The sequence below is a fragment of the Microtus pennsylvanicus genome, chromosome 16 (genome assembly GCF_037038515.1).
Source record: "Microtus pennsylvanicus isolate mMicPen1 chromosome 16, mMicPen1.hap1, whole genome shotgun sequence".
NCBI classification, from domain to species: domain Eukaryota; kingdom Metazoa; phylum Chordata; class Mammalia; order Rodentia; family Cricetidae; genus Microtus; species Microtus pennsylvanicus.
In genome coordinates, this window is record NC_134594.1 from 48,757,760 (window position 1) to 48,783,022 (window position 25,263).

Genomic DNA, 25,263 nt, shown 5'->3' on the forward strand with positions numbered 1-25,263 from the left:
TATCTAATGAGAGTAGACAATCAAATAGTCGGTAGGATCTAGAATAAATTGGGAATAATAATATGGCTAATGGATGAATTTGTGTCATAGAAAAGTTGCTATATATTTTTAAGAAGGTGAGGAATTACATATTTTCTACTAGAAAATGTGTAGGGATTATACTGAGAAGAAGAAAGGCCAATAAAGCCGGGCGGTGGTGGCGCACGCCTTTAATCCCAGCACTTGGGAGGCAGAGGCAGGCGGATCTCTGTGAGTTCGAGACCAGCCTGGTCTACAAGAGCTAGTTCCAGGACAGGCTCCAAAACCACAGAGAAACCCTGTCTCGAAAAACCAAAAAAAAAAAAAAAAAGGCCAATAAAATTGGGACAGGCTTTTAATCTCAAATGAGAAAGAGAGAAAAGCTCATGTGACATCCAGAGCAGTGGTTCTCCACCTGCTCTGGATATTTACAGTATTATTCATAACAGTAGCAAAATTGCAGTTGTGAAGTAGCAATGAAAACAATTTTATGGCTGGGGTCACCATAACCTGAGGGTTGCAGCATTAGGAAGGTTGAGGACCTCTGCTCTAGAGGAACTGGGGAGCAGTGATAAAGGAGACTCCTTTGTGTGCTTTGCTTTAGCTTGTAGAGATTTGTTCAGCTGTACTGGGGTGAGAAGATTAAAGATTTATCATCTTAAATAGCAGACAGCAATAGATAGATGAGTGACTATAAGCATCTTTTGAATATTGAAAGGTTTACTAATTATAATAGTGGCAAAGTGTTTGAAAATTGAACTGAAAGATAATTTGCCCTTTTAAAAATCCATTACAGAATGATCAAAATTCACTTTTACTAAGTAACTACTGTGATATTCTTATGCTTAAAATGTAGTGTATTCTTTCACTTCTTAAGTTACATTTTAGCTGTGAATGAGGAAGTAAAATTTATTTGAATGAAATTTAAATGAATGTGGGATTTGTGGAAATGTGTACATGATTTTGTGACTAAAAATAAAGTCATTAAAATGTTCATGCTTAAAAAGCTACGAAAAACATTGGAACAAAATGTTCTTTTTCTCTTTTTTTTTTCTTGCATTTTTGAGACAGCATCTCTTTATATAGCACTGGCTGTCATAGAACTAGCTCTGTAGACCAGGCTGACCTTAAACTCAGAGACCCACCTGTCTCTTCCTTTCCATTGCTGAAATTAAAGGTATGCACCATCACCACCTGCTGGAGCAACATTTTCTAACATTAATTTTTGTTAAAGAACTACAGTTAAATTTGAACTTGTATTTATGAAACAACATAGCATCAATGGTAAATTTGTAAGAATAACTGGAAAATAGCAATTCTACCAAAAATCCATAAAGCCTGTCTTATGGCTGTGTATGTTTCTGAGCTGTTCCTTTTCCTAATCTGTGTTTTCCATTAAATCTAAACTTGCACTGTGTATGTACAGCTTTCTCTTGCCAGAGAGAGAAGTTTATTCAGTTGTTCAATTACAGATTGTAGTTAAGTACTTGTCATTTTACAGTGAGAAATGAGGGCAAGAACTCTTAAGAATATTCTGTACCTTGTAATTGCTACACCATGTACAGTGTGTACATAATTCAGGCTTCCAGCTCTCTGTATCCTGTGGGAAGTTTTCAGGTTACAGTACCCTAGTAATTGTGTTGTTGGTGTTGGCTCACCTAATGCCTATGCAGGCTAGCTTTCCCTCAAATGCTCATGGGGCCTTTTCGAGTTTCAGCCAGTGTAGCATCTCTGAACATAGGTGTCTCTTCAACTCAGCAAGGCTTTGGAGTAGTTTCTCCTTTCCCTATAGTCATTTGCAAAGTGCCTCTAGGAGCAAAATTAGGATAATCTTAGCTCATTTCTCTTCTTTTGGTGATCCAAGCTCAGTTCTGCTTGTGGTCTGATGCCTGAAAAGAATTGGTTTTTAATCTGGTGCTATTGATTCTGTCAGGGTACCTGGCAAATGTTCTTCATAGCTCTTTTTGAAATGGTCTTCCTTGTGTAGCCTGGGTTGGTTTTGAACTCAGGATGCTCCTGGTATTGCAGCTCTGCAGCTGTTTCCAGCCTCCCAGTTACAAAATACCCCACAATTTAGAGGCTCAAAACCATACAGAATCATATAATATTTCTGCGTTAGAACAAAGTTCAAAATCTTATCATATGGGGTTGGAGAATTGGCTGAGGAGTTAAGAGCAACTATTGCTCTTATAGAGGATCTAGCTTCAGTTCTCAGCATCCACATGGAAGCTCATAATCATCCTTAACTCCAGTTCCAGGGGTTCCAACTCACTCTTCTGACCTCTGAGAGTACCAGGTGCACACATGGTACATACTTGCAGGCAAAACACTTATACTCATAAACTGAAATAAACATTTCTTTTTTTATTACATACTTGTAATCTTTTTATTTTATTTATTTTTTATCTTATTTTATTTTTTGGGCTTTTTTTTTATTGAGAAAAAGAAAAAAAAAGTTTCCGCCTCCTCCCAGCCTCCCATTTCCCTCCCCCTCCTCCCACCCCTTCTCCCCTCCCCTAAAATAAACATTTCTAAAAATAAAAAAGAAAAACAAAAATTCACAAAATCTTATACTCTTCAGGTTCAATAGTCCTTAAGACTCCCCAGACTTTATTAAATTTTTTTCTGTATAGTTCCTCTAGCTCTGTAGATCTGCCTCTACACCAGCGTACAGTGGTGCATTGGTATTAATAACTGCTTGACACAGTTCTGTTCCCAAACAGGGAACACGAACAAGAGTCCTGGTCTGTAGCAGTTCTGAAATCTTGCAGGCTGATGCTCAAAGCGGGTTAGGTTGTATACTGGGATTAATATCCTACAACTCTTGGCTTGTCTTTCATTTCTTAGTTCTGTTATCTGAGTCACCTTTCTTTATTTCCCATATGTGTTGGCATTCCCCACCAGAGCGGAGAATCTATTACAGTTGATGAATGTCCCTTCATATGTGGTATGTCATCACAGCTGAGGACTTTTAGCCTTTTTTCCTATCTGAAGAATTTTTGGAGTCTGAAAGTAGTTCCCCATTTCTTTCCTCCCTCCCTCCCTCCCTTCCTCCCTCCCTCCTTCCCTTTTCTCCTCCTCCTCCTTTGTGTATGTGTAAGTGTGTGTCCAGGTGTTCATGCATGTTTTGGTATATGCATCTGGAGGCCAGAGGTTAGTTAGCTTCAGGTTGTTTCTCAGAAGCTGTCAACCTTGCTTTTTGGAATAAGTGTCTTTCACTGGGACTGGAGAGTCTCTGATTAGGTTAGACTGACTGGCCAGCTAGTTCCAGGGCTCTGTCTGTCTCTGCCTTTTCAGTGCTGGGGTTTTGATGCTGGGTGCTGGAGACTGAACGTTGGTTCTTGTGCTTACTTAGAGAGCTCCTTACCAACTGAGCTATCTCCCCAGTCCATTCCTCTCATTTCATACTGTCAGTATGCCTCTGGTTCTCTAAGCTGGCAAAGTTTCTGCATGTATACTTTCCTTTTTCTCAAATTATTATAATTATATTTATTGTTAGTATTTTGATAAGGTAACCTGTAGGCCAAATTCTGATCCTTGCCTGCTACTTCCTTGATGCTGTGATTAGAGGCTTGTAACACTATGCCTGGCTTTTTTTGCTGCTGGATTGAACCCAGGCTTTGGATGTGTTAGGCAAATAGTCTGTGAATTGAACTACATCCCTAGCTCTAGACTACTTTTTTAGGAGTCATCTTAAGTTAACGACAAAACTGAAGTATATACCTTTGATCTTCTATATTTTCCTTCCTTTTGCTTTGCATATTAATGTTGCCCACAGAAAATAAATATTATCCCTAATTAGTTTTACTTGATTAAGTCTGCTGATCATCTGCAGTGATTTGTTTTCACGCTTGCTCTTTTTTGGTTTTTCTTCACTGTTAGTGGTTAAAGGTAATTCTGGTTAATTTTTAATTTAGTGCCATTAAAGATTGATTGAAGCTTTCACATTTCTGTGTGTGTAGGGTTTTACACTTAGGGTTCTCTTTAGTGACCTCATTAACATCATGGTAATATTTGACATTTTGTTTTATGTTTACTTAAAGATGGTAAAAGCATGGCTTTTGTATTTATTAATTTTTACTATTCCAATATCTTAATTATCATGTATAACCATGTCTAAAATAGTAATGTGTTTTTCCTTCCATTCCTGTTTCATTCGTGAATACTTCAGTCAGTGTATGTCTCTAAAGGATAAAGAATATTCCAAAAAATCCCAAAACAATTAAACCATAATACCATTAATAATTCTTTAAAAAAAGTACTTTTATTATATTTGTATGAGTATTTTTGCCTGCATGTATGTGTGTATATCACATGTGCAGTTGGAGGTCATGGAGGTCAGAAGAGGGCTTAAAATCCTGTTGCATTTGGGTGCTGGGGACTGAGTCTTCTGGAAGAGCAACAAATGCTTTTAACCACTGAGCCAATTTTTCAGTCCCTGTTCATTACTGTGATTATCTGCTTCTGACTCCCAAGTGCTGGAACTAAAGGTGTGTGCCATTATATGCAGCAATTATTATTACTTTTTAAAGGAAATTAAGTAATAGCTCATCCAGTAAATATTCAAACAAATTTTTATTTATAAATTTAAAATATTTTGTTATTGTTCTGTGTTTGTATCTGTGTGTGCATGATTTGTGATGGTGGGCATGCATGTGCCATGGCATGTTTGTCGAGGTCAGAGTACAACTTTGTGATGTTGATTCTCTCCTTTCACCTTAAGTGGGTTCTGAGGATCAGGCTCAGTTCACCAGGCTGGTATGATGAGCACCTTTATTGCCTCAACAATCTTGCCTGCCTCTAGATACCCTCTACACTTCTCATGTGTATGTGCATGTCCTCTTTTTGTGTTGCGTACGCCTGCTTGCATTTGTGGGCTCTTGTGTGTGTCTGTGTGTGGCAGTGCACATGTATGTATATTGCTTGAGTGTGAGGCTCGAGGCTGATATCCAGAACCCAACTGTATTGCCTGTCACCTTATACTCTGAGACAGTCTCTATATCAAACCCAGAGCTCAGCAATGTGGCTAGAGTCTAGCTCGCTTGTTCCAGGGATGCCTGTTATACCCACCCAACATTTACATGGGAACTGGGGGTCTGAACACTTGTCTTCCTGTTTGAACAGCAAGTGCTTTAACTACTGAGTCATCTCGTCCCTCATCTTTTTGTCTTAACACATCATCCTGTAGTTAATATAAGGACTTTATATACTTTTCTTCTTTTGAAACACTGGTTTACAGTAAGAAAATCTGACTTGATAACAAAACTGATTTGCTGACAAATCTTTTTACAATGGCAGGTTTTGCTCTTTAAGTTTGCTGCCCCTAACACTATAACAAGATACCCGGTCAAACTATTAACTTACAGAAAGTGAGTCCATGTAATCCAAACCAGGGAGAAGTGACTCTGAAATGCTTCTGGAGTGCATTGCTGTTGGATGAAGTTTCAGGCAGGAGGTAACAGTGTTGTTTCATGTGAGCAGTCACTTTAGTACATTCCACTTGGTTGCTTTTAGAAAATGCATTTATTCTGATGGAAGGGCCAGAGAACCTAGCAAAAAAGCTTATAAGGTCTTTGCTTTTCTTGAGTGGAAATCCTTTTACTTAGATGCTGCCCCCTTCGCATATTTGCCCTTTTGGTCCTTCCTAGCTCACTGAACCCAGGGCCTTACAGATGCTGGGTAAATCTCTAACACTGGGCCTCAGCCCCATTCCCCTGCCATGGGCAGCCTTTTAGTAATGACAAGAAGGGCTGGTTTATATTGTTCAAAATCTGACAAGTGTCCATAAGTCTGGTATATTGTGTTAAATACTTATATATTATTTTGTTTTTTTTCTTAGTTTGACATTTGTTTCTTCTACATTGTTTAAATTTAGTCATTGAATCATTTTATATCTCTTACACTAGTATTTGTTGATGCTGTCTGAATATTGACTTAAATATCACAATTCTTTTTGTTTAAATACTTTTTTTTTCTATTTTAAAGTTAGGGTCTCATGTAGTCTAGGTTGTTTCCTATTCTCTATGTAATCATGGATGACTTAACACCTCATCCTCTTGCCGGGCAATGGTGGCGCATGCCTTTAATCCCAGCATTCGGGAGGCAGAGGCAGGCGGATCTCTGTGAGTTCGAGACCAGCCTGGTCTACAGAGCTAGTTCCAGGACAGGCTCCAAAGCCACAGAGAAACCCTGTCTCGAAAAACCAAAAAAAAAAAAAAAAAAAAAGAGTTGAGATTATAAGCATGTGCCACCACATCTAGCTTTGTTAAATCATTTTCAGCCTTTTAGGATATATATACATGTTGTTGGGGTTTCTGTCCTGCCCAGTTTCCACAATCGTTAAGTCCTCTCCAAAATCACACAGAGGTTTATATTAGTTATAAACTAATAGGCCCATTAGCTCAGGCTTCTTATTAACTCTTATAACTTATATTAGCCCATTATTCCTGTCTGAGTTAGCCACGTGGCTTGGTATCTTATTCGGTGGGGCAGTCACATCTTGTTTCTTCTGTGGCTGGGCAACGATTGCATCCTCTTCCCAGAATTCTACGGTTCTCATTGACCCACCTCTACTTCCTGTCTGGTTGTCCCACCTATACTTCCTGCCTGACTACTGGCCAATCAGCATTTATTTAAAATATAATTGACAGAATACAGACCACTGTCCCACACCATATACACACTTTAAAAATTTAAAAGAAAGTTTCTTGGTCAAGCTTTCCTTAATATCCTGGCTTCTAAAAGTGACTGTGGAGGCTGGTTTTATGTGTACTACTTCTAATGCCTGTGGTATACTATTTGTTCTTTCTTTTTAGTCCTTTCTGAAAGTGTTTTTTTGTAGAAGTGAGGTGAACTAAACTTTGAAAATTAGAGTGGGAGAAGAAATGAGCGGAATGGGGTATGTACTAATATTCTTGGTTTTAAGTGAGTGCGTATACCCTTCAGAGAGAGCCTCATGGACGTGTTTTCTCCAGTCAGACCTACTGTGTACCTCATCAGCTCTAATTTATCCATCTATTGAGGAGCGTCTTTACCATTCCCTTCAATAATAGCACCACCAGGCTCTACCAGGCCTTCTATACATCAGCCTTTGTGATCATTTTATATCCGTACTATGATAACCAGTAGGAATGTTTGTGATCATTTTATATCCGTACTATGATAACCAGTAGGAATGTTTAGGGAAAAAATGGAGGTGAGGTGTTTTGAAATGTGTCAGGGGGGCTGGAGAGATGGCTCAGCAGTGGAGAGCACTTTCTGCTCTACCCAGAGGACAGCTCACAACTGTCTGTAATTCTAGTTCTAGGCAATCTGATGCACTCTTCTGACTTCTGTGGACCCTAGGCATACACACGGTACACAGACAAATGTGTGGGTAAAACACCCATAGTCCTCCTTTTTCTTCTTCTCCTCCTCCTCCTCATCATAAATAAAGAGAAGAGTGGCAGAATGGACCAAATGATGGAACAGATGGAACAGTTATTCTGTAGGTTATGAAGAACTATGACATTTTTTCCCATTAATTATGCAAGCACACGTCACACTCACACACAGCACACAGACAGCACAGAGACATTCAGACACACACGGTACAAACTCACTTACCTGGGACTCGAACCGGCGACCTCGGGCTCCATGGAACTATGACATTTTTGTATAGGGGTTACTAAGAAAGTAAAATGTTATTATTATTATTTTTGGTTTGTTTGTTAAAACAGGGTCTCTTCTCCAGGAGGTGGTGGCACATACCTTTAATCTCAGCATTCGGGATACAGAGACAGGACTGGCGGATCTTTGTGAGTTCAAGGACAGCCTAGTCTGTAAGAGCTAGAGCTAGTTCCAGGACAGCACAGAGAAACGCCGTCAAAAAACACCCCCCCCCAAAAAAAAAAGAAAGAAAAGAATACAGGGATACAGGGTCTTTCTATGTGTCAGGGTTCAGGGACCAGCCTCTACAAAAATACCTCTTGCCAGCATTGGAATTTAGAAATATAAGTAAATAATACAGAAATGCATAAGATAATAAAACAGAAACATATATAGAATAGTAAGAGGTAGGAGTTCTAGTGAGTTGCCTGCGTTTAATTTTCAATTGCTTAAAAAACCCTGACCCCAAAAAGTAGGAGTAAGACAAAAGACTACATTAACATGATATAAGGAAATGAACATATCAATTGAAAGTCTCTGGCTACATACATAGTTAACCATTCTGTTGCTAGAACAAAAGAAGTCGTGTGCCACCCTAGACCAAAACATTCTCTTGGCAATCCACTCCCTGGGTGGAATCCAAAGTTATCTCCTTATGGGAACTGGAATTTAGTTTGGTCCGTAGACTTTTGTTTGAGGTAGAAACATAGCTACTTCTCCATTCTTGAAATACAGGGTCTGGCTATTAGGCACACCTGTTGACAGTAACCTCTGATCTAAACCTGGGTGGGACCTTTGTTTGAGGTAGAAGCACAATTAACCTGGAATGAATAGAGGTAAGTTCCAGCTCTCCGACTTTTGGTCAATGTGGAAACACGCTCACATTTTTGGGCCTCCACATCTATGTAGAACTGGCTGTTCTAAAATTCCTTATGTAGAGTAGAGTGTCCTCAAAGTCACAGAAATTCTCCTGCCTCTTCCTTCCCAGTGCTGAGATTAAAAGTGTGTGACTCCATGCTGGGATAAAATGTTCCTGAGAGTCTTCTGGTGGTGGGTTTAGAGTTGGGAGCCAAACAGGTGACTGTCGAGTGAGAAGTATTTCTCATGCCTTTAATATGTTATTGATTTTTGTTCTTGATAACTAAAATCAAACCAATTTTTAAATTAAAAGTGCTTAGTTGATGATTGAGTTTCATGGAGAGCTCAACTAATGAGAGCTTGATGAAGGCTTATCTTTCCAATTTTGTAGATTTCAAGGTCATGAGCTGGACTCTGGGCCTTAGCCTGGAACTCCTGATGGTGAGGTACTGAGGAAGATAATTAAATGTCAGTTCTAGAGTTGGAAGTATAGCTCAGTGATACACTAGTTTTCCTGCTATGCCTGAAAATTACGTTCAACACCTGGCCAAACAACAGTATCAAGTCGGGCATTGATGGCGCACGCCTTTAATCCCAGCACTTGGGAGGCAGAGGCAGGTGGATCTCCGAGTTGGAGGCCAGCCTGGCCTACAGTGCAAATTCCAGGACAGCCAGGGCTGCTCCGAGAAACCCTGTCTCCTGAGTGCTGGGGTTAAAGGTGTGTGCCACCACCGCCTGGCTCTTTTCCAGGATGTTTTTTTGGCTCTCAAATAGATAAATTCTTGTTTTTATGTATTGTAATATTTTGTTAAGTATTAACATGTGTATAATATCTCTTTCCTTTTTCTTCTCTGTGTCTTCAGGGAACCTTATTTCTTGTTTTTTCCACCTCCCAGCCATTGACATTGATAAAGAAAACCTTAAAACAGTGTTATGCTAGGTAGTGGTGGTGAAGGCTTTTAATCCCAGCACTCAGAAGGCAGAGGCAGCCAGATCTCTGTGAGTTCGAGGCCAGCCTGGTCTACAGCAGGAGTTCCAGAACAGGCTCCAAAGCTACACAGAGAAACCCTGTCTTGAAAAATCAAATAAATGAAAACCAAAGAACTCCCACAAGGTTATTAGCATGTCTGTATAATTCTGATTTTTCCCTCAAGTCTTTATAAACAAATGTAACTGTTTACATTTTTTTTATGCCTTTGTTATACAAAAGGTTGCTCGCTGTACCTCAGAATTGGGTCTTGTCTTTTCTTTCTTAGTTGCTTCCTAGATCATCTAGGTCTTTCTAAATTGATGTAAACAGCTCTATTATTTTATAACGTAGAAGCTACAAATTTTTTCATTGCATGAATGGGCCAAGGTTGACTATACTCCTGTTTCTTTTGGTGTGACGAAACACCATTACCAAAAAGCATGTTTGGGAGAAAAGGGTTTATTTGGCTTACACTTCACCGTTGGTATTCATCACTGAAGGAATTCAGAGCAGGAACTCAAACAGGTCAGGATTCTGGATGCAGGAGCTGATGCAGAGGCCATAGAAGGAGTGGCTTACTGGCTTGCTTCCCATGGCTTGCTCAACTACCACCCACCATAGGTTAGGCCCTCCCGTATTGGTCTTTAAATGAGAAAATGCCAGCCTGGCGGTTGTCGTACATGCCTTTAATCCCAGCAGAGGGAGGAGAATTTCTGAGACTGAGGCCAGCGTGGTCTGCAGAGTGAGTTCCAGGACATCAGCCAGGGCTACACAGAAAAACCCAGTTCAAGCAGTAGAGCGTTCATAGCTTTCCTAGACTCTCTCTAGTTATGGTTTTTTTTCCTCCTCCAAATGTAGAATTAAAAAATATTAAAAGCCTTTTTTAATTAATCTATTATCCAAAAACATATCCTTAGGTTACAATTTAATTTTTGCCAATTTGTAAGTTTTCTTATTACAATTTAAATTTGCATATTTGTTTAACCAACTAATGTATTTGGTTCCTTGAGACAAGTGCTTATTGTAGTCAGGACTGGCCTTGAATTTGCTGTGTAGCTGAGATTGGCCTAAAATTCCTGCTTACTCTACCACAACTAGCCTAATATATTTTAAAACTATCAGGTAAATTTATTTATTGAAGAACCTGTAACTTTGGACATTTTATATTTTTCCGTCTAAATTTTGTTCATTGAATACTAATAATGTACTTATACATGTCCTAAAGTCCTGTATTTCCTGCATTTTGGCAGCAGAATCTAGTCTGTCAGACTCGGCTTCCATTCCCCTGGCGAGACTGTAGGTGGTGCTCTGCCCTTTCCTTGGAAGCAATTGTGCCTGGCTTCTCTGTGTGGATGATGTTATTGGCCCTGGTATTCATGATCAAAATATATTTATTTACTTAAACCTAAAAAAAGTGGTCACAGTGTCTATCTTTCTCTCTCTGGTGTGTGTGTGTGTGTGTGTGTGTGTGTGTGTGTGTAACTGGAACCTTTCAATGAGGGAAAACTTGATTTGGTTACCCAGTGTACATTTATGGAAGGCAGAATAAATGGGCAGTTTTTTCTCTTAATTTTACTAGTTTTCAAAGGGACAGGTATTTCTGCCTTATCATCTTTTAGAGCAATGGCTCACACACAGAGGTTGAAAACAGATATCCTGCATATCATATCCTTACATTATGATTCATAACAATAGCAAAATCATAGTTATGAAGTATGATGAAATAATTTTATGGTTGGGGGTCACCACAACATGAGGAACTATGTTAAAGGGCCACAAAAGCAGGAAGGTTGTGGAATACTACTTTAGAGAAAACCAGTGAATTTGTTCTTGTGAATTAGAAATTTCATGAATTTAAATGTATTTGATTATAATTGTTCTTATCATTGAACCACAGATTACCTTGTCTTTGGCTAATAGGGTATTTTTGGCAGAGCCTTTTTCATCTGATGATAATCCTGCTATTGTGTATGGCAAGATAATTTAGGCTCAGTTTTTTATTTCTAGCCCTAGACCTTAGATCAGATGTTTTTAAGAGAAACCCTCGGTCAGAAGTGCCCCTTCAAGACTTCAGCCAGAGTACTGTTTACACTCACTGTTACACTTTGGTTATTGCTCGTGTGGCTTTCAGAGGCCAGAACTACACATATACTCTTAAGTACCAATTACAGTGGTATTATTGGAGTGTGTGCTTAAATTATGTTATAACTGCCTAGTGATACTTCTGTTAAGTACAGGGTTAGTTGTTCAGACGCTATCAGGTTGAGCACATTCTTTTCTCTATCTACTTCACATGTTTTTATCATGAAAGGCTGTTAGATTTTGACAAATTCTTTTTGTGTTTATTGAGATGATCATATTATTTTCTTTTTCTGTTATCCATGTATATAATTTATTGCTTTTTACTGTATATACGTATGTATGTGGGTGCAAAAGCATATGTGTGTGTGTACAGTTGCATGCTTATGTGTATGGAGACCAGAGCTCACCCTTGTATATTGTTTCTCATATACTACCTACTTTTTTATTGTTTTTTTTGAGCCATGTTCTCTCATTGGGCTGAAGCTCTCCACACAGCTTAGGCTGCCTGGCCAGCCCCAGGGATCCAGTTGTCCCCACCTTCCCAGGACTGGCATTAAATATATGCCACTCTGTTTGTTTGTTTTTTTTTTGTTGTTTTTTTTTTTTTTTTTTTTTTTTTGGTTTTTCGAGACAGGGTTTCTCTGTGGCTTTGGAGCCTGTCCTGGAACTAGCTCTGTAGACCAGGCTGGTCTCGAACTCACAGAGATCCGCCTGCCTCTGCCTCCCGAGTGCTGGGATTAAAGGCGTGCGCCACCACCGCCCGGCTGTTTTTTTTTTTAAGTATGGGTCCTAGGCCTTGAACTCATGCCCCAGATATTTTATCGTTAGAGGCATCTACAGCCCTATAATTTAATGTTTATGTGTTAAACTGAACTTGTATTTCTGAAATAAATCTGATTTGCTTATTGTGTAGAATTATTTTTACATGTTGTTAATATTTCTTCTCATGTTTTAGTGATATCTCCTGTACTTAGTTAGGTGTCTAGTACAAGTGTAACACTGCCTTCATTGAGTTTTTGAGGAGTTTGTGAAGAATTATACTAGTTCATTTTTGACAAAACTGTCAGAGTTCCAGCTGTGCTTTGTGAGTTATTTTTGATTATTATCTTTTTGTTTCTAACCTTTTTATCTTTTCTCTTTCTTATAGAACCAGTTTCAGGAATAAGGGGCTTTCTGTAGTAATATGGAGCGGCGGCGGGGCTGCGTCCCCCAAAACCCCAGCCGCCTGCCCGGCTAGCTTACCCGAAATAATTACACAGACACTGTATTCCTTTAAACACTGCTTTGGCCCATTTCTACCCAGCCTCTTCTAGGCTAACTCTCGCACCTGGACTTGCCCATTTCTTATCATCTATATAGCACCGGTCTTACCGGGAAGATTCTAGCCTAAGTCCATCCTGGGTCAGAGCTTCATAGCGTGCGTCTTCCCTGGAGCAGGTAGCATGGCGTCTCTGCTGAAGGCGTCTGCTCCGGAGAGGAGAGCTGTCGAGTCTGAGCTCACTTCCTCTTCCTCCCGGCATTCTGTTCTGTTTACTCCACCCACCTAAGGGTGGGCCTATCCAATGGGCCTAGCAGTTTCTTTATTGCTTAGCCAATGAAATCAACAGATTGATATATGACACTCCCACATCAGCTTTCTAGGAATTTTTTACTTTTATCTAAGTTGTTACTTTTTGACAATGTTTCTGTAAGGCTGGTAGTAATATGCTCTCTCTTTTGTTTCTAATTTTAATGATTTGAGTCTTTTTTTTTTTTCTTGATCAGTGAAACCAAATTTTGTCAATGTTTTCCTTTTGTTCTTGTTGAGACAGGGTCTTCTTACTCTACTGTTGAATTGGAGAGTTCTTTATGTATTTTAGATATCCTTTTTTTGAGATATTTGCTTTTCAAATATAGTCTGTAGTTTGCTATTTTATTTACACATTCTCTCTCTCTCTCTCTAATACATTAGTTCTCTCTCTCTCTCTCTCTCTCTCTCTCTCTCTCTCTCTCTCTCTCTAATACATTAGTTGTCTCCAGGGAATTTACTTTTGGGTCTGATTTTTTTTTATGTTCCAAATCTTACTCTTCTTCAAAATAAGACTTTAGATTAGTAACTGTGAAAGTAACAATGTAATCTAAAATAGTTTGGAAGTATTAAGGAAATGACAGTGGAGGTGGAGTGCTTGAACAAATACTATGTACTTTTACGTTATCAAACACATAATTAGACACACACATTGAGGTGATTGGCTGGAATATGGGATGTGTGACTGCCTGCTGTTTCATATCCTGTGGTGTTTCAGTCCATGCAGTGTAAGTTCAGTGGACTTTCTGCTTGTCACTGGTGACAGATTTCTGATTTTTAAAAGATGACAGTGGTATAAATCACTAGTTTGCTAGATTGAACTAGTAATCTATTAAAGAACATGGCAGTATTTACTGTAGATAAATGCAAATTTAAAAAGGTTCTGTGTATGAAGGTTTAAATGATTTATTATCCTTCAGTGCATGCCTGAGTCTGAAGTTATGCAATAGATTTAGAAAATTTCATTTCCTGTTTGAAGGTTCAGATTTGCATATTTTTCTCTAATGCAAGTATTAGAGCTTAGTTGATAGAATATACAGTAAAACTGATAATACTATTGCTTAATTTTTTGGGGTGAATAACAGTGTCAATCCTTTTAAAGTATAGGTAAGTGATTAAATATACCCACTTTATTTTTTTTTTTTTCTGGGATAGAGATTGAGGGAGAATTTCAGAAATGGAAATTGTAGTCTCTGGGTGGCTTAAGAATTGTGTTCACATGAGTTTTCTGTCTCCTTAATTTGGCTTCTTTTTTTCTTCCCTCCGAAGTTGCAGTTCATGCAGGTTTTAATATGGTGAACAACTAATCCTGTAACAAGTTCTTACTTCACACAATTGTTTTTTTTATTATTTATTTTTTTGAGACAGTTGTTCCAGTTGTGTATTTCTGAGTCAGGCCCTTGGTTTATAGCCCAGGTGGACTTGAACTTGTAACCCTCTTGCCCCAGTGCTCACCACTGCCAGGATCATAGTTACCATACCCAGATCTACTTATTTTTAGAAGTAAATCTTTGTTTCAGGACAGTTGCAGAGTCACATGCAGTTTAAGAAATTAGAAAGAGAAATTCTCTCTTCTTTATCTACTTTTCTCCAATATGAAAAAGCCTTGCAGAAGCACAATAGCTTTGACAGTGATAATGAAACTTTCCAGCACACATGGGTGCTTCCTGATTTCTCCCTATAGCCTTGCCTCTTCCTCCTGCTGCTCCCCTTTGTAACTGCTGAAAACCACCAGTCTTTCTTCCCTTTGTTTTTCCAGTTGAATTGCATATAAATGGAATAATATATAAATTCTTTTTTTTTTCAGCTAGTACAATATCCTGAAGATTTATTTGGATTGTTGTGTGTATCAGCACTCTGTCCTGTTTGTTGTGTATTGGGTACGGTAAAGGTTTTCTGTTTCCATTTTCAGGCTATTACGAAAAAAGTTGTTATAAACATTCATGTTACATTTTTTTTCTCATGGCACATATTTTTTTTTTAAGGAAAAATGCTAGATATACATTTGCTAGCTCCAATAGTAGTTGTATGTTTAATTTTTGAAAGAAATTACCGATCTGTCTCTACAGTGGGTGTGTCATTTCATATCCTCACAAGCAACATATAAGTGATTCAGCTTCTCTGTAACTTCTCTAGGAATTGATGTTTTTGTTTTCATTCTGATTGCTGTGTCCTGATATCTCATTGTAGTCTGAGTTTCAATAATATCTAATAGTTTTAAACTTTTATTCATATATTTGTCTTTTTAATATCTTTTTAAGTGAAATATGTTTTGTTTTTTGGTTTATTTTTTTTAATTTTTTAATTAATTAATTAATTAATTAATTTATTATGTATACAATATTATGTCTGTGTGTATGTCTGCAGGTCAGAAGAGGGCACCAGACCCCATTACAGATGGTTGTGAGCCACCATGTGGTTGCTGGTAATTGAACCCAGGACCTTTGGAAGAGCAGGCAATGCTCTTAACCTCTGAGCCATCTCTCCAGCCCCTCTTTGGTTTATTTTTTTAATTAGCTTTTTTCTGCTAATGAATTTTGATTCGGAGAGTTCTTTCTATATTTTAGATGTCCTTTTCTCAAGTATTTGGTTTACAAATATAGTTTGTATATAGGTTGGGTTTTTTTTTTTTTGAGCAAAAGTTTGTAATCTTTGATAAAGCCTAATTCTTAAGTTTCCCCATGGGATTTGCTTTTGGGTATGTAGTCTAAGAACTCTTAATTAGCCTTGAGAAGTTTTGTTTTCTAATAGTTTTATATTGTACATTTCAGCCTGTGACCTATACTAAACTGTTTTGGGTAGGGTGTGATACTTGTGATAGCATTTATTTGTTTGTTTTTTAATGTCTTAAAAGGCCATGTGCTTAAAAGGTCTTCACCACTAAGGTGTTTTTCACATTCGTCAAAACTCAGCCGGTATAGTTCATTTCTAGATTCTCTTTTCTGTTCCATGGATTTGTATGTCTGTCCTCCTGGTGACTCCTCATGGTACCTACCGATCATCATAGCAATGTAGAGATCTGAAATTAGGCAGGCAATTTCCTCCCACTTCCCCCTTTAAGATTGCTTTTCTGTTATAGTTCATTTGCTTCTTCCGTATAAATCTTAAAATAATATTTTCTACATTTGTAGAACTCTTTTGGGGATTTATGATAGAAACTATTAAATGTACCTATGCCATCTTTTGGGGAATGTTGAGACAACACCGTAGTTCTTCATGTTTTGGTGGTTTTATGTCTAAGTGTTTTTTTTATATTTCTGTCAGTTGTAAATGTTGCCATTTTTATTTCTTTGCCTATATCGTCATTGTTAATAGACACAAATAGAACTGTCCTTGTATCCTTGTTTTGTAACCAGTCACCTTGCTAGAAGCTCACTTTTTTAACTTTGTTATGTAGGTTTGCATTCATGATTCATGTGTGATCAAGTTTCTTTTCCATCTTTTTCCTCTATCTTTGTTTTGAGTTGAGAAGCGTAAAATTTGTGATCATTTTGAAACATTTAATAGTAATATGCAGTGAAATTATGTGAACATTGAAGTATTTTTTTTGTTTAAAATTACAAATATTTCCATACTAATTACAGGGTTATTAAAATTTCCTTTTTTATGTTGAGAAATTTGTGGTAGCTTGTGATCAAGCCCTGGTCTTCTGGAAGAACTTCCAGTGTTCTTAACCAAAGAGCTATCTCTCTAGGCCTCCCCTTGCCTTGTTTTTAAAAGACAGGTCTCACTATTTAGCGCTGGTTAATTTGCAACTTGCTTCACACACTAGGTTGTCCTTGAACTCACAGAGATCTGCAAGTAAAATCTCTTAAAGCTAAATCTGTTCTCTTCAGTTCAAAAGCTTTCTGCTTTCTGTGGAGCTTTGTCTGCAAACATTTTGAAGAAGGTGCAGCCCAAAGGTTTGCTGTGGACAAATAAGGGAAAGAATATTGTTTGTGACCGCAAAGCAGTCAGATTCTTCTTTGGTCACTCATTGAATGGCAGTTTGTAAAGAGTAATAGTCTCACTATCAGTGGCAGGTCATTGAGGGTTAGCTTTCTCTTGAAAGGCTGGGGGTTATGTACTTGCTAAAGAGCTGAACATTCTCTCACCTATCTATTAGTAAAGCACTGAAGTAAGGACTTACTACATTTTTGGGTAGTTTTGTTAAAAATATTTTTATAAGTTTTGAAACAGTTGCAGTTTCTTTCTTGAATTCTAAATATCTGCCATCTCACAATATTTGAGATTAAAAAGATATATATATATAAAAGGAAACTCCCTGTAGCTGGGATTAAAGCACACTTTCAGCTACTCCTACTTGTCTTCTTGGCACACAGATATAGACTGTAATCCTCATGCCTGGTTGCACTTGTATCTCTGTTTCCTTTTCCTTTTTTACTTGCCCACATTTTTTCTCCATACCATTTGTTTTTGGTTTTTTCATTGATTCTTTTTCAGTTTTTTAAAAACATAATTCTTTATAGATTCTTTGGAAATTTCACATCATGCACCCAATCCCTTTCATTTCCAGCCCCTCCATATCCATCCCTCACCCCTGCAGTATATCCCCAAAATTAATTAAAAACAAAACAACAAATAAACAAAGAACCTCACCTCGATCCTCCATCTTTCCAACACCTCTTCATTCACCTATATATTGCTCTTCACCCTATATATTGAGGCAGAGTCTCTTACTACAACCCAGAGTTTACTGATTCTATTTAGTCTAACTAGGCAGTTTGCTCTGGGGATCACATCTTTATATTCTGAGGGCTGGGATTCCAGGCAGGCTGCCATGCCTGATTGGCATTTATGTGGTTCAGGTGATCTGAACTCTGTTCCTTAAGCTTAAATGGAGAGTTTATTATCCACTGAACCACCTCCGAAGCCCATGGTTTGGCATTTAAAAGAGTTTTTGAGAATGTTTCCTGGGGAATTTAGTTGGTAGCATTAAAAAACAACTTCAGTAGATACTGGGGTCATTAGTTTGCTAGGAATGTGTAACAAGGACCTAGTAATTGAGCTGCTGAAACAGCAGAAACTTACTGCCTCAGAGTTTTGTATACTAGAAGTTAAAATCTAATGTGGTTGTAGTTTGGTTCTCTCTCTCTCTCTCTCTCTCTCTCTCTCTCTCTCTCTCTCTCTCTCTCTCTCTCTCTCTCTCTCTCTCTCTCTTTGTTTTTTGAGACAGGGTTTCTCTGTAGCTTTTGGAGCCTGTCTTGTAACTTGCTCTTGTAGACCAGGTTGGCCTTCAACTCACAGAGATCCGCCTGCCTCTGCCTCCGCCTCCAGAGTACTGGTGATGTGCACCACCAACCCCGGTTTATGAAAATCTTTTTCATGTGTCCTTCCTAGCCTTTAGAACAGTGGTTCTCATCCCATGGCTTGCAATCCCTGCTCGGGGGTCTCAAAGGACTCTTTAACAGGTTGCTACAGTTTATGACAGTAGCAGAGTTACAATTATGAAGTAGCAACAGAAATACTTTTACAGTTGGGTCATCACTACATGAAGAACTGTTATTAAAGGGTCGCAGCATTAGGAAGGTTGAGAGCCACTGCTCTTGAGGCTTTGCAGGAATCTTTGCCATTATTTGTCTTAAAATTATCACCGAGAATTCTGTGTCCATCTTCACCCGGTTTTCTCACTCGTGTATGCCTCTATGTAAGTTTCCCCTTTTTGTTAGTAGTCACTTTGGATTAGGGCTTATCCTCATGACCTTGTCTGAACCAGTTACATTACAACCAACCTATTTCCAAGTAAAATTCCTTTCTGAAATAATGGATGTTAAGACGCTAACATAGCTTTATTTATTTGTTTATTTTAGTGGTGGTGGTTGTTTTTTTTTTTATAAGACAGGGTTTCTCTGTGTAGTTCTGACTCCTGGAACTAGCTCTGTAGACCAGACTGGCTGCAAATTCAGAGATCGGTCTGCCTCTTCTCCTGAGTGCTGGGATTAAAGATGTGTGCCACCACTGCCTGGCAGATTTTTCTTCCCTCCAGGGAGCAAACAATTTGGTCCATAGTGGGAGCCATACGGCATAGTGGTGCTTATTGAATGATCTCATAAGAATGTAGTGAGGATATTTTGATTTATAAACTTATTAGGAAAAATAATGCAGTTCTCAATAAATAGACCAAGATAGACAGTGTAAGTTTCACCACCTGCTATTTCACTTCAAACACTCCCAAGTAGTGCCTGTAAGGTGGCTCAGTGGTAAAGGTGGAGTCTGACAACTTAAGTTTCATCCCTGGGAGCCACAACTGACTTCTACAAATTACCCTTTAACCTCCACATGTGTGTTGTGGTGTGCACAGACGCATGTTCATACACGCAAAACAAATGTAATAAAACATAGTCACAGGTATATTTTTATAACTTTTGAGGAAATTTAACTATAGCCATATATATTAATTCAGATGGTACAATGGAGACACCAAAACACATTAGTGGTTTCTAAAAAGGAGACGTGTTTGTCCTGTTGAAAATCTGGGCCGTGGGCTGCTGCAGTGGTTCTGTGGTTGCTAGGATCCAGGACATTGATGAACCTACTATAATCTCACTATGAGATGGATGCTGAGCTTCTGAGGTGGCTTCTCTGGCTATCCACTGTTTATGTATTGTATGTGTTATGCAGGGGGATGGTTGGGAAGACAAGGCTGAGATGGGAGGGTTGTGAGTTTGGGGTCAGCCTAGGAAAATAAGGCGTTCATCTCTGTGTTAGTTAGTACCTTTAATGTATCCTGCTTGCTTCAAAACTGCTAATTTTTTTAAAAAAATGTTGATCTCAAAGTATCTAGTTTTCCCCAAGGACCCATTCCTGTATGAATGTGACACTGTACGTGAGAGGAACTTTATTTTCTTATATGTAAACAAGCTCAGAATAAGTAATTTAGACATTTTTGGACAAGTCACAAGAACTATAGCGAAACCTGGTTGGTGGCGAAGGCTGAGATTATACCCTACCCCATTTTCTTTTGCACAGTGCTCTTGTCCTGTCTCCGAGGAGAAATGTAGCAAGTTCACGTTGAGTTATCTAGAGTAAGCATGTTCACCTGTGAAGTACCAGGGTGTTGAGTTACAATCTTCCAGCTTTATAAATCTTTTGAAGAGAAGATACATAGTTTTCATCTTCCTGAATTTTCTGTTCTTTATTTTTTTTGAGAATATAAGTGACTCATCTTAGTGACCAATTTTAAGTTAAGGCATTTTATTATTAAAACTATTGAGATGAAAATTATCACACTCAAATTAAGATCTTGGTACAAAAGTTGTAAGGTTCATTTGAATTCTTTGAAATAAATACTTTAAAAGGTCTATAATCATATACATTAAACTGTGACCTATATAAAGCATGTTATGCCACCCTGAAGGTTGCTATAAAAATTGTTTATGAAGTTCATGCAAGACTAAAATATGTTGAAATAGAGAGTTTTGAAAAATGTTCTATATAGCAGAGGAGACCAAATCATGCTAAAATGCAGGAAAAGACTATACATCAGTTTCCAGGCTACATTATTCAAAAAAAATACAACCATAAAAAGGTAATAAGATTACATTTTCACATTTCATGGCTGGTAAAGTGCATTAGGCTGCTCAGATATTCATAACTCCCTGTGACATTTGGAAGATTACATTTTGGAGGGGAGAGCTATTACTGCCGCTCAGATAATAGCTCGCGATGCCTAGTCCTGGGTATGATCCTCGTCAGTGGAGACAAATTTGTGTTTTGAAGGTTGATCAGCTTCAAATAACTATTAGAAAGGGTTAACCTGACATATTGTAGGCTCTCCGCTTGGTTTTTAGGTATAATAGATATGCATGCATACAGTATATCAATATGCCACACATTTGTATGTACAAAATTCAGTCATCAATTTTCTCCTTGAAAGGCATATCTTACAATATTTAATGCAGTGGAAAAATATTTAAAACACCTGTCTGAATATTGCTTTCACACTATAAGCTCAATTTAGAAGCTGGTGAAATATTTGGGTTTTTATTTGGAAATTACTTTCCAAATTAATTCTGTAGCTTCTTGGAAGGGTGATTACTGATGGTAATGTATACAGATAAGAGTGAAAGATGGATGTTAGTAACACTAAGGTGAAGGCAAGGCTTCTCAACCGAGTTGCAATGAGCCTTTTGTCCTGTTTAGTTCTACTCAGAAGACATATAATTGTTGAAGAGATTTTCACAGTATTTGAACTCTCCATATCTGTCTGTCTGTCTGTCTGTCTATCATCTATCTATCTATCTATCTATCTATCTATCTATCTATCTATCTATCTATCTATCTATCTATCTATCTATCATCATTTGTCTATTTTTCATGTAAATTATTTGGTTTGTTTGTCCACATGCTGTTTGTGTGTATTTGAGGAAGTGCCTTTCTGTACTCAACTGAGAACTTCTGGGTTCTGTCTACTAGAAAATATTGCTGAAGTTGTCTGCCTTACTATTGTGTCTCTATGATTTTTCACAAAACCTTTTCTCTTTCTGCTTTTCTCTCATGAAATGCTGGGTTTAGGACAGTGTGCTATCATATGTAACACTGTATAGGGTTATTGGTGTTTTATGGCTGTGGGATCTATTGTTTGTTTGCTGCATTCCTGAGACTTTATGGTGTATTTTCTGACCAGAAGTTACTCTTGTGCTCGAAGAAGTTACTCTTTAATTTTGCATTCTATTTTCTGGGTGGATTTCCACATATACTATACCCATTTCTTTAGCATCACTAACATATGAGAAGACATTTCCCCAAGTCCTTACCCACAGTACATTTCATTATGTATATTATTTAGGACTTGGGATTTTATAACATACCTAAATAATTTTTATTTTGTTATTAAAATTGATTTTGTGAACAAGATTGAGGTTTTACTCATATGTCATGGTGTCATTGTAGTCATTTTATTCATTGCTTTGTCCCAAAATTTACTTCAAATTTTTCTTTTAGGAATTTTTTAATATTTACAACATGAATCATGAATGATTTTTCTCTTTTGTGTAATTATATTTTGATTTTGTGGTTTTTTTCTTATGTACTTAGCCCCTCCCCACAAATTACTTGAGGTTAAGCCCAGAGTCTTATATGCTAGGTGTGCACTCTAGCACTGAGCTATAGTCTCTGTTCAGAATTTTAATTTATATTAAATTGATCAGTGAGAATCCAGAAATCTTAACAATCTTTTTTGATATTTAATAATTTTTTGATAATTAGTTAATGAATTTTGATAATTACCTAATGATTTTTTTGGAGGCACGGTCTCTAGTAGCCCAAGCTGGCCTTAAATTCAGTATTTAACTATAGATAACCCTCAACTCTTTTCTTTTTTGTTTTGTTTCATTTTGTTTTTGGGGTAGGATCTCACTATATATTTCTGGCTGGCCTGGAGTTTACTATGTAGACCAGGCTGGTCTTAAACTCAGAGTTCTGCTTGCCTCTGCTTTCTGGAGTGTTGGGAATGGCATGGGCCACTATATCACTATGCTTGACCTTTATACTTTTTTTTTTAAAGATTTGTTCATTTGTTATTTAATGAGGATGAGAGTTTTGCCTCCATGTCTTTAAGTATACTGTGGGTGTGCCTGATACCCTTGGAGGCCAGAAGAGGGTGCCCAATGACTTGAAATTGGAGTTAAGGGTGGTTGTGTGTAATGTGAGCCCTGGGGTCCAAACCTGGACCATCTGTGATGAAGCTGTCTTTCCAGCCCTGACGCTACTTCTCAAGCACTAGGATTTAGGTCTAAAGGGCTTAGAAAAGGCTTTACCTCTCAAGTTTACAATGGCAATGGGTTTTTTGATACTACTGCACGTATGGCTTTGTGGGAGCCTAGGCAGTTTGGATGCTCACCTTACTAGACCTGGATGGAGGTGGGTTGTCCTTGGACTTCCCACAGGGCAGGGAACCCTGATTGCTCTTTGGGCTGACGAGGGAGGGGGACTTGATTGGGGGAGGGGGAGGGAAATGGGAGGCGGTGGCGGGGAGGAGGCAGAAATCTTTAATAAATAAATTAATTTAAAAAACCACGTTTCTACAATTTATTGAATCTGAAAATGACTTTTTTAAGTTACCCTATATTTGTTATTTTTAAAATATTTTAATTTTTATATTCCAAGTTTTAATCTGCTTTGTGCTATCTAGATTTGAAGATTTCTTCAGAGGATTTATTTTTTTTGAGACTTAGAAAAAGTCAAATATTTTGTTGTTGGGGGGATGCTGTAAATGGGTAGTCATTGCTACTTTGAAGTTTAGGGACGGCTGATAGTGGTACTAGATGTGCAGTAATGCCTTGAACATGCTTTTGTTTGTTTTCCCTTGGAAGCTGGTAGGAGGCCAATTTGATCTGGAGATGAACTTCATTATCCAAGAAGGTGAGAGTATCATCTGCATGGTGGAGTTATTGGAGAAATGTGACATTACTTGCCAAGCAGAAGTCTGGAGCATGTTTACAGCCATTCTGAAGAAGAGCATACGAAACCTTCAAGTCTGCACGGAAGTAGGCCTTGTGGAAAGAGTACTGGGGAAAATTGAAAAAGCTGACAGTATGATTGCAGGTATGACTTTTCTGTAGCAATGTGTGTAAGAAATAGTTTGATTCTTGAATACTGTATTTTAAAGATTTCTTTTAGCAATATTTTAAGAACAAATACTTGATTATATAGCATGTTTTTATTTAAAATATTATTTATTATTTTTAAGTGTGAGTGTGTGTGTGTGTTTGTGAGTGAGTGAGTGTGTGCAATGCCTGCGGAGGCCAGAGGTGTCAGATATCCTTGGAACTGGAGTTTCACATTGCTGTGCCTTACCCAGCGGGCCTAGAAACCAAACCCAGGTGCTCTGGAAGAGCTGTGTGTGCTCTTATCCACTGAGCCATTTAAGCCCCATGGCATGTGTCTATACCTCTTGTGTCCAGACTATTATGTGAGCACATATTTTAATTCTTTATCTCTAGAAATATAAGTAGCTCACCTTTTTCATTGTTTGTTTGCTTTTTCTCAGATCTTCTCGTTGACATGTTGGGAGTGCTGGCCAGCTATAGTTTGACAGTTAGAGAACTAAAGCTTTTCTTCAGTAAACTTCAAGGAGATAAAGGACAATGGGTAAAAAAAAAAATGAAAATAAAACATTCTAAGTACTAAATGCTCTGGTATTTGAAAGTACCTCTTCCAAGTCATTAGTAGTTTATAAAGTGACTAATAATTATTCCACATGCAGTGCGTGTCAAATTGAGGGGAAGAGATCAAAGTAGCATTTCATGTGCATTGCTACTTTTGTTTGTGTGTCCTAGGTAACTACTAATTTGGTCCTTGTTAAATTGTGTTATAAAGCTACATGTCTGTTATTTATTGATGTTGAGAATGTATTAAGTAGCACCCACTTTCCTTCTGTTCTGAGTGGTGATGGCCCTTTAATGTGAGCAGCATGTTCAGGGAACAGCGTCTTTGCAGGTTAGAGCCGTCCTCTCCAGGTGCAATCGATGGGTCCAGGTACCTTATGAAAAGCATTTTTTCTTTTTTCTTGCAATTTAATTAGCTGTTTGTTAGAGGAGTATTTGCTAGTAAATAATTGCTCGATTTTTGTTTGGATCTGTTAGTGACTTGATCATTGCCTTTAGTTCAGCCAGCTGTCCTATAATTATTAGGTCTATCAAATTTCATCCTTATTTGTACCTATAATTCATCATGTTAAAAGATATATTCTTTAGCTTATATGTTGTAAACTCCAACTCTCTGGTGCTTTTTTTGTTTTATATTGATATTAACTGAACTGAATTATGGTCCTGTGTCGTTTACCATGTATTTACATTATTAGTTTGTCCTCTCCATAACTTGGTAAATTTCATCACATTTTGAAAAAAAATTGTTATTATTTCTCCAAATATTACTTCCTTTTATTCTTCATTTTCCCCTCATCTGGGACATCAAACTTCAGGTAACTTTAGTTTTATTAAATTCAAAAATTTTTGAAAAGATTTTTCCTCACTGCCTTTCCTCAGTGCTGTGTAAGACTCAGAGCCTCACACAGCTGCTTTCCTACTGAGCTCATCGGCAGATTCTGTCCAGATCACTGAGATCTGGTCACTTGTTTTTTTTTTTTTTTTGTCTTTTCTTTTAGAACTTTGTTTTAGAT

The 25,263-nt window shown here is 37.8% G+C and overlaps 1 protein-coding gene across 5 annotated transcripts in view; it reads left to right on the forward strand.

Annotated features, from left to right (window-relative positions):
- The window catches only part of Lrba (LPS responsive beige-like anchor protein), a 478,393-nt gene that overhangs the window by 29,057 nt on the left and 424,073 nt on the right, over positions 1-25,263 (forward strand). For all 5 annotated transcript variants that reach the window (XM_075950353.1, XM_075950356.1, XM_075950355.1 and 2 more), the window contains exons 3-4: positions 23,456-23,687; positions 24,133-24,233. In XM_075950353.1, coding sequence (XP_075806468.1) covers positions 23,456-23,687; positions 24,133-24,233 — 333 coding nt within the window. The remainder of the gene's footprint in view (positions 1-23,455; positions 23,688-24,132; positions 24,234-25,263) is intronic.